This window comes from Gossypium hirsutum, chromosome D12 (assembly GCF_007990345.1).
Source record: "Gossypium hirsutum isolate 1008001.06 chromosome D12, Gossypium_hirsutum_v2.1, whole genome shotgun sequence".
Classification (NCBI taxonomy): domain Eukaryota; kingdom Viridiplantae; phylum Streptophyta; class Magnoliopsida; order Malvales; family Malvaceae; genus Gossypium; species Gossypium hirsutum.
In genome coordinates this window covers 58,765,801-58,778,054 of record NC_053448.1, presented here as the reverse complement: position 1 = coordinate 58,778,054, position 12,254 = coordinate 58,765,801, and the positions used below count along the sequence as shown (strand labels likewise).

Genomic DNA, 12,254 nt, shown 5'->3' with positions numbered 1-12,254 from the left:
AAGTTACTTTGTTTGAAGAAAGGCTATAAAGGACTAATTTTTTTTTTAGAGTCAGTTGATTATTTCAAATTTGAATGTTGGAAATAGGGTTACTTTAGTTTAGTTTGATGTAAGTGTTTAATATTATTGTTGGAAAAGTATTTTCTAAAATATAAAAGGTTTATTTTAGATAATGTATTGTAAAATAATAATTATGTATTTAGATGATGTTTAAATTATGAAATATTAATTTAAGTTATAATAAAGAGTAAATATTTAATATATCATCTGTGGAGATTTTTAATTTCTTTAAGTATGTGATGTGAGAAGTGTTACATTTATTTATATATTTAAAGTTTTTATTTTTTATTTACTACACCCTATGAGAAACACGTGCTAAGAATGTGAGAAGTATCATATTTATTTATATATTTGATTTTTTTTGCCGCACCTCTATAAAACACTTGTCATATCCTCAGCCCACTTGTCGAGTCTAAAATATTTAACCGGTGATGTATGAAACATTTTTTCTATAATAAAAATATAAAAAAACAATTTATTTTAGCTCGATGTTAATAATTTGATATATGAGAAATATAAATTTAAATACTTTGTTAAACAATTAATGTAAATTGTTTGTAAAATTTACTTTAAATATATAAATCATATTTTAAATATTAAAATATAACAATTAAAAATTCAAATTGCCATTCGTTGAATCATTGCTTGGAGCTCACTGGTGAAACTTCTTAAAAAATCTTTAGTACTCCTATGACTTAAATAAAAACTTTTAAATGATTTAATGACTTAAAATTTTTTTTCGAATAATACAATAACCAAATTGTAACTTATTTTAATTAAGTAATCAAAATGAAAATTTACGTATAATTTATTGACTAATGATGAATTTACCCTAATTATAAATTTAGGAATTGAAAGATTAAATAGGAAACATGGGAAAAAATGTTACAAACATATAAAATTTAGAGTAGCACTTATAATAATAATCACCATTAAATGAATAATATAGTAGCACTTGCGATAATAATCACAATTAAATAAATAATACAAACCAGTTAGTTAAAACTATTAAGAATACAATTTTATTTATTGATTGAGTCTTAACTCGATTGATTTTAATATTATTGCAGAAAAACTTGGGTTCAAGTGTGTTGAAATACCTTTTATCTTTCTAATTAATGGTTGAGGATGAGTTATAAGTAGTTATACATATAAAGAGCACAATTTGATTTTAAGCTTTTATTAGTATTACTAATAATCATTATATGAGTCGACTAAGTTTTAGCTCATCAACATTTGTCAGTGCAGGAGGCGTGGTTTGAGTGCGTTTGAAACACACTTATCTTTTTATTTAAGGGCTAAACAAGAATAATAGAAGGTTTTAGGTAATTGTGTAAAAAAATAAATATATGTTTATATAAAAAAGAAATATTAATGTTACATCAATAAAGTGTTTAGATAAATTTATAGAAAAATAAACGTGTTCAAATTCATGTCTTTTTTTACCAATAACGAATATCAATATTAATTGAATTAAGACTCAATCAACTTTATTATATTGTATTATTAAAGTTGAGATGTTTTATATTTATATGAATTTTGAGATGTTAGTGTTGTGGTTAGCTTATTTTATTGAACCGAATGGTAACGATTGTACTTTTCATCGTATTTTAAAAAATTACATTGTTCTCGTGTGATATTAGAAAAATTAGGGAAGAAAATGTTGTGTGCAGCTCACGTTTCATTATTTAAAATAATATTAAAAATATAATTATTGTAATATATTTATAATTGAAATTTTAATAAAAATAATTTTATTATTGAACTAAAATTTTGTGTGAAAAATTCTAAATCGTTTTATGTTTTTCTAGATTAATTAATATTAATTTTTGAGGTAAAATAAGATGAAATTAATAAATATTTTGTGATAAATTATTTTTAAATATATATTTTTAATAATTTTATTATAAATTCTTATTATATCTGTTCTTTTTAAGATAATGTTTAAAATTATTCATATTCTATCCTCAATCTATAAATAGGAGGGATAATATATTTCAATATACTCAAATTTATATATTTTTTTAAAACTTATATGAAAAACGATTTATTTGAGAATAAAGTAAGCCTGAGCTAAATGCAGTGAACATAGCTTAAGTAAATCTATCGATAATATATTGATAACTAAATACCCTTAAAATAAAAAACAATGGGCAATAAAAGATGGGACCAACGGTGGGAGGTTGGTCGAAGCGGCAGGTAAAGGAGGAGAATTTTCGAGGAAGTCGATGGGACCCCTTTTTATCTTTTTCATTATTATATTATTATGCGGTTGGGTAGGGGCGCGCACGAAACCCATCAAGACGTGGATGAGCACACGTGCACACCTTGGACAACTACTTTATTTATTATCCCCTAACAAAATTTACATTTTTTATTAAAAATTATCTTTAGTTGGATAATTGTATTTTCTTATTTATTTATATATTATACTAGACAACTTTAAATAAAATTTAATTATTATTTATTATTTAAAATAAAAATTATCATTGTTAATATTATTAATAATTAGATTTTATCATATTTTGTTTGTTGAAATATTAAAATTAATATTTATCTTTTTACATAATATGGTAAAATCTCTATATACTATAATCATATTAGTAAATAACTGTGAACAGGAAGGGCATATTAGTAAAATGGAGCTACTAATTTAAGGAATTTATAAACTTTAACCTAAAGTCGGGTCTTTTCGTTAATCACATCGAATTTATAGAAAATCAAGTGACTGCCGTGTTTGACCTTAATAGCTTTTGCTTATACATATATTTCACACGATATTAGTAATCTACTAAAAAAAGGATTTAGATTTAATGAACAAAAAAAAAAAAAGAGTTCAAAATACGTAGGGAAGCTTCGTCTATAAATCACAGTTTCCTTCTCGCCGATCACTCTCTCTCTCGATTTTTTCTTTCTCGAGAAAATTTGACAATTCCGAGAGGAAGGTAATTTTGGAGCTGTTTGGTTCGTCGGAAAAAAAAAGAAACAAAATACGTTGAAATGAGAGGCGCAAATGGAGAATCTAGAGCTATGAATAACCCTTTGGAGACTATACATGCTGCCGCTAACGCGATCGCTTCAGCTGAGAATCGTGTCCCGCAATCTACGGTTCAGGTAAAATTTATATTTTCCTTCATATGTATTCTTTTAATTACTGTTGGTTTCTTTGACGTGATTGTTTTAATAGAATTTAGATCAATTTGGTTGAGTTCCAGAAGTGTTTTTAAGCTTCTTTGGCATTCATTTCGTGATCTGTTTTTGTATGATTTTTTCCCTTTTTCTTCTTTGATTATATTCTGCGGTGATTTAGTGAACTTCGATCTTTAATCAAGTTTAGGATTATTTTTTTGGCTCAGGAAATGTCAAGTTAAATCGTTGTGATTTTAGGCTTAGATTTATTGAAGGTTGACTTATACCAGAATCAAGTCTTCTAACTGTTGCTTGTGGTACTTATATTTATAAATTGTTTGAAGTTTTTGCATTTATAATTTTTTTTTTGGTTCTTCCAAGTTTAGAACGTACAGGTATTTTACTTTTTGAACTTGGCAGTTCAGGAATCTGAGAATAGTCAGTGTTGATGAAACAGTGTTTATTAGTCTGTATGGGTTCTCCAGGAAAAAAAGTGGTTCCTTATATACCGAGAAAACACCTTGAGGTTAGATGATCTTCCTCACGTCATATTTCTAGTTTTACTTTAATTCAGCAGAGGTTCCTAGATCAGAAGTAAAAAACCAAAAGAATTATACAATTTGGAACCTAAATTCAGTTGTTAAATGGATTTGTATCACGGTCTATTTATGGCCATGATATTGGGATAACTAATTAGAAGGTTTCAAATGCGTTCAGATTTTGGAAACTATAAACTTCTGTAGATATTAAGATCAGGTAATTCCATTTGGACATGCAAAATTCAAGATAGCCAGTGGTTCTGAATAATAGAAATTGCTTTATTCCTTCCGTAGGTATAATCTCCTTGTACTGGAGGTCTAGTTGAAAAATAGTAATTTATAATCACGAAGTTGAAGGTTCAGAAGTACTTAAAAAAGGGGCAGGAAAATTACCTCTGCTCCTTGAAATTAGATGTTAGAAGGGTTGGTTCAAATTGAGTTATCTTGTTGGTTAAAACCTTTTCAATTGGAAAAAAGAGCCGTGTGCTCATACTCTTTCTGCCAAAGAGCTGAAAATATATTTGTAGCATGGTGTCCTATAACTTTGAGCATGTATGCTTTAATATGTTTCATTACTTGATACACTTCTGTAAAAGCTTCAACGAGGGTGGGTTGTATTATTGTTGTAATATGGCTGTCTTTTAGAACCAAAGTTTTTGCAGTGTCATTTAATCGATTTCTTTCTAGCTAGATAAGGATTTGGTGTGATTTCCCGTATTAATCCATTTCATCTTAAATTTGGTGACATCTAGAAGAAAAGATGGGGTGGTTGGTGGAGCAAATATTGGTGTTTCGGATCTTACAAACAGAAAAAGCGAATTGGACCTGCTGTTCCTGTTTCTGAAACGAGTTCTTCCCGTGCTAATATGCCCGCTGCTGAAATTCCAACCCAAGCCGTTACAGTGACACTTCCCTTTGTTGCACCTCCTTCCTCTCCTGCATCTTTCCTTCCATCTGAACCCCCTTCTGCTGCTCAATCTCCAGCTGGGTTAGTGTCTCTCACCTCTATTTCTGCCAGTATGTACTCCCCAGGGCCTGCTTCAATTTTTGCAATTGGCCCTTATGCTCATGAAACTCAGTTAGTTTCACCACCTGTTTTCTCCACCTTCACCACTGAACCTTCAACTGCTCCCTTCACTCCTCCTCCGGAGTCGGTACACTTGACTACACCTTCCTCGCCCGAGGTGCCATTTGCTCAGTTCCTTGGCCCTAACCTCCAGTATGGAGAGGCTGGTCAGAGATTCCCAATATACCAGTATGAATTTCAGTCCTATCAACTTCATCCTGGGAGCCCCATTGGGCAACTGATCTCACCAAGCTCAGGAATCTCAGGTTCTGGCACCTCATCTCCTTTCCCTGATGGTGATTTTGCTGCTGGTTTACGTTTTCCTGAGTTCCGAATGGGTGACCCTCCCAAGCTCTTGAACCTTGATAAGCTTTCCAACCGTGAATGGGGATCAAGTCATGGTTCTGGAACTTTAACCCCAGATGCTACAACGTGCACCCCTCACAATGGTCTTCGTTTGGATCATCCGCTCTCTGAAATTGTGTCACATCCGAGTTTGATTAAACAAAACCCAATTGATCAAGTTGCAGTTAATCATAGAGTTTCATTTGAGTTGACTACGGAAGAAGTTATAAGATGTGCGGAAACTGGGGCAGCAACATCATCTGAAGCTGTTCCAGAATCTCTACATAATGAAGCAACAAGAGAAAGAGAAGAAAACACAACTAAGGTGGCAGAAGATTATGAATATCGTGTCGGTGAAACATCCAATGAAAGACCAGAGAAAGCTCCAGCAGACAGGGAAGGCACACCGCAGCACCACGAGAATCAATCCTTAACACTCGGGTCAGCTAAAGAATTCAATTTTGAGAACGTCGATGGAGTTGATGCCCATAAGCCTATTCTTAGTTCCGATTGGTGGGCCAACAAGAAGGTAGCCGGAAAGGATGATAATGTAGCCAGGAATTGGTCATTTTTTCCTATGATGCAACCAGGAGTAAGCTAACCGGTACACATTTTAGTCGATGCCTTCTGATTTTCACATCATTTTAAGAACATAGGTGTGGCTTTGGGGATCCAGAGTCAACAATTTGGTAACAGCAACAGGGCACAGTTAATCAACCATATCATTGATAATTTTAGGGGGGGTTTGACACAGACGGCGCATATTGCAATGTTTTCGGAGGAAACAGAGTCTTATGGGCGTAGTTCTGTTGTTTAATATATGTATTATATATCTCTAATTTAGGCAGAAAGATATGAACACAGTCCTTTTGATTTGTGCCCCCATATTTAAAATCCTAATGACAGGATAGTAGATGGCAATAATAATAAGTAATAATAGCATTGCCGTTAAAAGAAGGGGAAATTTTTTTACCGATGTTTACTTATGCTGGTATCTGCAAAATTGATGGATATTCAATTCGCTCGGGTGATATTGTTACCTGAGGATGCTTCGATTAAATTTTTTCTATATCACTGAACTGAACTCAATAAAAAAAATTTGTCTGTCATTGTCAAGCTTGAATGATAAAAATATTTAAGTATTCAAAAGTCTAAGAATTGAAAGTTGTTTTGAAACTCAATGGAAAGCTGCAGCTGGAAATCAGAGTCAGCTGCCTAACTTCTTATCCATCTTATCCATCAACAGATCAAAGGCTAAACTGAAACTGGGGAAGCCAGTTTGGTCTGTTGGGCTAATTGAAATCTACACTGAACTGATGGGCTGATGGGGGGGGATCAAAGTTATTCCCTTTTTCGTTAAATTGATCTCTAAACATCAAATTGATTTAAATTAGATTTTACAAATATATGTATTATATAGTTTGGATTTTTTTTTTGAATTTTACAAATAATACGATTACGCATTTAATACATACCTTTAACTTAAATTTTATAAAATCATAATTGATATTAGAGTCCATTAAGAAATAAGATGTTTGATAAAGAAAATATCATTAAAGTGATAATTTATATTAATCTAAGAAATCCAGGTTTAAAGTTTTCAATAAAAATTGAAATTTAGAAAACTGAATTAAAAAATAAAAGAAAGACGAAATAGTCTGAAAAACATTTCTTTTTGTAAAAATATGAATTAAAAAACAAAATTAAAATATTAGCATATTGTCTAAATTTATTTCTATTGTACAAAAAGTAAATATTGGTATTATTGTGAGGAATAAATAAATGGTCAGAAAGAAATAATTAATAAGGCCTAGAAGGTAACAAAAAATACTTCCAGGGAAAAAAAGACAAAACAGCATTCTCGTTCCATTTTTGTTTTTCCTGTGCTTCTAGAAAAAGAAACGAAACAGATAGTCAGACATGTAAAACGCTTGTCAATGTTCAACTTGGACGGCTCCTTTCATCAGTTTCAGGTGTTTAGTTATAAAATATTCAGTTTGTGTCAAATATGCATTCAAATGCTCAGATTTCATAATTCGTCACTGTTACGCCTGACCGCCTTTATATTATCTTATTGCCCACATCTCCTTCTCCCTTCAAAATTAGAGTCCATCTGTCTTTCTCTCGCAAAAAATCTTTGCTCAAATTTTGGGTTTTGAAAACAGGGTAAGAAGGTTTTCCTTGAGACAATTATGCCATCATTCGATATTTGTTGTTTGCAGACAGAACCGGAGTTGAACAGTAATGTCGTATCGATTAATGTCGGCGGTCGGATTTTCCAAACGACCAAACAGACCCTAACCCAAGCGGGTCCTAAATCCCTTATTTATCGACTTGCGGAAACGGGTTCGGATCGTTTCGTGGACCGGGACCCGGATCAGTTCTCGCTCCTCCTCTCCCTCCTCCGCAGCGGGACCCTTCCTTCGAAAGTCAAAGACTTTGACCTCCGGGACCTCATCGAAGAGTCCAGATTCTACGGCGTTGAGTCGCTTTTGACTAGCTCTTTGAGCGACCCTTCCCACCTTGACGCTTTTTCCCTCCGGAAGTCATCTGAATTACCCTTAAACGGCCGCGACACCCCTTCTGCGATTGCCTCGACGCCGTTTGGGTCGTTGCATGTTTCCCACGGTAGCAAGATCACGTCTTTCGATTGGTCGCTGACAAGGAAGTCAACGATTTTGACCCAATTCACCGCCATCGATTCCTTGCTCGCAATTTCTCCGGATATCGCGGCGGCCGGGGCCACCGACTTTTCGGGGCTCCAGATTCTTGATCTCCAAAAAGGACGCGTCAAACAGGTTCTCAATTGGGAGAACGCGACCCGATCCGGTTCCACGGTTCAAGCAATCGGTTCATCAGGCAAGTTCTTGTTTACTAGCTTCGAATCCTGTAGGAGAAACTCCAATTCAATCCTGGTTTATGATATGAATACATTGAACCCTGTTATTGAAATTGCTCGTAATGAGATTTTCGGGGCTGATCTCGATTCAGCCATCCCAGCTACAAAGCTGAGATGGGTTTCGGGTTACGGGTTACTCATGGCATCCGGGTCGCATAGTGGGTTATCGGGTGTAACGGGGAACATTAAGTTCTGGGATATAAGGTCTGGTAATGTAGCCTTTGAATTGAAGGAGAAAGTCGATTGCTTTGCCGATGTTTGTGTTTCAGATAATATGAATGTGCTTTTCAAGGTTGGAGTGAGCTCTGGGGAGGTGTTCAATGCGGATTTGAGATGTTTAGGGACTGTGAACAATGATGCAAATGATAATAGTAATCCATGGATGTGTGTTGAGAATAGAAGGAAGGTAGTGAATGGGAAGAAAGAAGGGTTAGGGTGCAAAATCGAGAGCCATGGGAATCAAGTGTTTTGCAGTAAAGGAGGGGATATCGAGTTGTGGTCGGAGGTGGCGGCGGGTTCGGAGGGTCGATTAAAGGGTAGGGTTTTTAGGAAGAATGTGATGGGGAGAGTGAAGGCAATGGGAGGCTTGAAGGTAACCAACTTGGCATTTGGTGGAAACAAGATGTTTGTAACCCGAAAGGATCAGCAAGCTGTTGAGGTTTGGCAAGGTTCAACCAGAGGGTTATGATCCTTTGGTTAGCTGTTGTAATTATAGGACACTGTTTTATCTTGTAATTGTTTTATGGCTATTGATTTGATTCTTGGTGATCGAATTCATTATATCAAACAACAGATTTTTTTAATTAAATATTGAATCATTAACAAGAAGATGCAAGCCTTTTCTGTTAACTGAATTGCCTGATTGCCCTAGGATCTTTTTTCTTTGTTTTGTTGTAACTAATCTCAGCTTTTGTCCAAATATTATATGGTGTTTCGCTAAGCCCCAGAGGATGAGTTTTTCTGACATATGAAACCCTTTTCCTCTTAATTTAGACCAAACAGTAACACAACATGTTATGGTCAGAGAAAGCATTATTATTAATGGCAGAAGTAGTTTTCTGACTTGTGAAGAAAATAACAGTGGCAAATGTTGGTGTTTGAAACTTAAAAGTTTGCCCTTTTGGCAATGACAATCATTTAAGTGAGCTTCACTCTGCATGTATGCATTACTTTATCAAGAACGGCGGCTTCAGCATTTGCAACTACACTGTGACTTCTTTTATATAAATCAGGTCATACCATTAAGAATGTCTGCAAATTTCTAAATATTTAATTTCAGTAGTTTAAGTTTAGCTTAAACAACAAAGTGGGACGGTGATATATATATATTTACAAATGACACCGAAATTATATTAATTGATTTAAATAGTACATAAACTATTTCCATTACCTAAATTACCTCGGCTATTAAAAAAAATTTAGTCAATTACTTTGTGACATGTAATAATTTTTAATAATTCTTTTTATTAACATAAAAACTTGTAAACATATTCTTTTATTTTGTTATTTACTACAGGAGATTAAAAAATTTGTCGAAAAACTCATCTAAATCTAATTTTTTGCGATGAAACTTATAGGCTGACAAGCTGCTGCTTCTTCTTCTTTTTTTTTAAAAAAAAACCTTGACTTTTATTTTTTTTCTCATCTCCAAATTTAAAATCTATTTTTTATTACTTCTTAAAAATAACTTTTTTATGTTCTTTTCTATATATTTTTGCATAAAATGTGTTAGGTGAACTTTTATAATGAAAAAAACTCAGATAAAACATAAAATTCAATTACAAAGAAGAAGTAAAGTAGAAAAAAAATGGTAAGAGGGTTGCAAAAACAAAATCAGTGTAAGAAAATCAGTTCGATGTAGTCCAATAAATTTTTTTATATTTTAAATAAAAATAAAAAAATGTATTTTAAAAAAATTATAATGTTTTTTGAAAAATAAAAATTATGAGACAAAAAATAAAAACTCTTTAAAAATAAAAAATGAAAAGTAAAAATGATTTTTAAAATATAAACAAAATTTCAAAATTCAATCTTATCTAAATGTAACCAGATCGACCTCTCGGATAGGAAACCGATTGAGATATCAATTCGATGAGAGGCAAACAATCGGTTGACTTGTGAACCGGTACAATCTAATTGAACTGAGCTAAAAAATTGATTGAACCGACTACCCATTTCGAACTAATATGAATTATTGGTTCCCGAAACGATCAACCAAAACAATTCAAAGGAAAATTATTAAATAAGAAATAAAAAATGAAGTATATTAAAAAATATAAAAATCAATTCAATTGCCAATTTAACTTATTTTTTAGCCAATTCAACCAGTTTGTACCAATTCTAGATCTACCAGCTTTTAAAATTTAAAATTTTTGTAGTCCTCAAAATTTACAATTTTTTATCAAATTGACCCATACCTTTCTTTTCTTATTTTAAACAAAAAACATAAAAGGTTTTAAAATTATAATTTTTTTAAAAAATGAACAACCTTTAAAATTTAAAAAAATAGATTTTTAAAAAATAAAAAAAAATCAAAATTCAATGTTATCTAAACAGGATCGAACTGATTGGATCAAAAATTAGCTGGGATATCGATCCAGTCAAAGGTAAAAAACTAGTTAACTCATGAATCTGTATGGACTGGTTGAACCAAGCTAAAAACTAATTGAACCGATTTTTATAATTTTTATTTTTGAATTTTAATATTTTATTTGCTTTAAATCACCAATCATTTTAGGAATCAATTGGTTAGGCCAGTTTGAAATCGGTTCAACTGCTAGTTCAATCGATTTTTAGCTCGATTAAGTCAGTTTGTACCAGTTCAGAGGTCAATTGATTTTTTACTTCTTGTCGGATTGATACCCTAACCGGTTCCTTATTCGAATTGTTTGTTTGGTCTAGTTTAGATAACATTGAATCTTAGATTCTTTTTTTATATTTTAAAATTTATTTTTATTTTTTATTTTTTGAATTTTAAAGAGTTTTTATTTTTTAAAATTTTAAAATGGTAATTTTTTAAATTTATATATATATATTAAATATGAATGAAAATAATTTTTAAAATTTTAATGTACCTTTAAATGGTAATGACCAAACTGACAAAAAAAAATTGTAAATGTTAAGGGCTACAAAATTACTTTACCATTAATACCGTTTATTTTAACAGTAAAATCAAGTGAAAAAAGACTAAAATTTATAAATAAAAAAATACAGGGTAAAAGTTACAATTAAATTTAAATTTTCAAAAGAGTACAACAACCTCAAAATTAAGCTGCCCCAAATTGATTTCTGTACAGATTTGACCTTCTGTACAATAGACTAACACTGACCAATACCTGACTCTTTATTAACTATGACCAATACCTGTCATATTTTGTCTTTGTCAAAAAAAATCTTATGAGGTCGGTGAATTTGTTAGAAAACGTTAAACTCGGTTCAGTCTTCTAAAATTTATTCTATTTTCGGACATTTTTTAGGAGGTGCTTTATTTTGAAAATTTTCAAATTTTTTGATTTGTTTTGATTAAAGAAAATTGACTATATGTATTAGAGCCGTGTGATCTAAATTTTTATTAAATAAAATGAGAGATTGTTTCCAAGGTAAGTTAAATAAAATATATTTTATTTTTAAAATATTTGGTATTTATTAGCATAATTTATTTGACCTACGAATTTAACCCATAAATAGATTCTTTTACAACTTTAAGAAACACACCAATTAAAATATTAGAACTCATAGCACTTTTGAATAAATTTGCATTGAGGGTTCTTTATTTTCAAAGTTTAGCTTTGATCTTCATTCTTTTACATTATAGTAAAATTATCATTACTCGTGATTTTTTATCCTTTTTTAAAGGTTTTTTCACGTTAAATTTGTGTGCTCAATTTCTCAATTTATTCCATCATTTTTATTTATTCATGATTTTTTACCCCTAACAATATGTCACATCACAACATATGTTAAAAAAATTATTAAGTCTCCTCAATTTATTTAGAGGAAATAAAAAATAATCTTATAACAAAAATAAAATACACTCGATATCCAAATTCATGATTCTTAAAAATTAAGCGATTTCATAAAATAAAACTTATTATTTGTAAACAAAACAAATTCCGAAAATAAATATCTACTAGCAATAATTACATTTTATCTAATTAATTGTGAGCTTAATTAAGAGCTGTAGATTTAGGTTTGGTTTTGGCATTGAATTTGTAAA

General features: G+C 31.3%; 2 protein-coding genes across 8 annotated transcripts; both read left to right on the top strand.

Moving 5' to 3' along the window:
• Window positions 1–2,855: 2,855 nt before the first annotated feature.
• LOC107947038 (uncharacterized) lies at window positions 2,856–6,199 on the top strand. Of its 7 annotated transcripts, none has more exons than XM_016881576.2 (3): window positions 2,856–3,174; window positions 3,647–3,715; window positions 4,484–6,199. In XM_016881576.2, the coding sequence occupies exons 1-3, from the start codon at window positions 3,061–3,063 to the stop codon at window positions 5,738–5,740; spliced, it is 1,440 nt and encodes a 479-aa protein (XP_016737065.1). In that variant the 5' UTR covers window positions 2,856–3,060; the 3' UTR covers window positions 5,741–6,199. The 7 variants fall into 7 exon arrangements, with proteins under 7 accessions (XP_016737065.1, XP_016737064.1, XP_016737067.1 ...); XM_016881575.2 differs by having other exon boundaries at window positions 4,481–6,199; XM_041107459.1 differs by having other exon boundaries at window positions 3,039–3,174; window positions 3,615–3,715.
• Window positions 6,200–6,942: 743 nt separating this feature from the next.
• Window positions 6,943–8,846, top strand: LOC107947037 (BTB/POZ domain-containing protein At5g41330). The gene has a single exon (XM_016881573.2). It carries the CDS (start codon window positions 7,332–7,334, stop codon window positions 8,724–8,726), a length of 1,395 nt encoding a protein of 464 aa, XP_016737062.1. The 5' UTR covers window positions 6,943–7,331; the 3' UTR covers window positions 8,727–8,846.
• The last annotated feature ends 3,408 nt before the right edge of the window (window positions 8,847–12,254 follow it).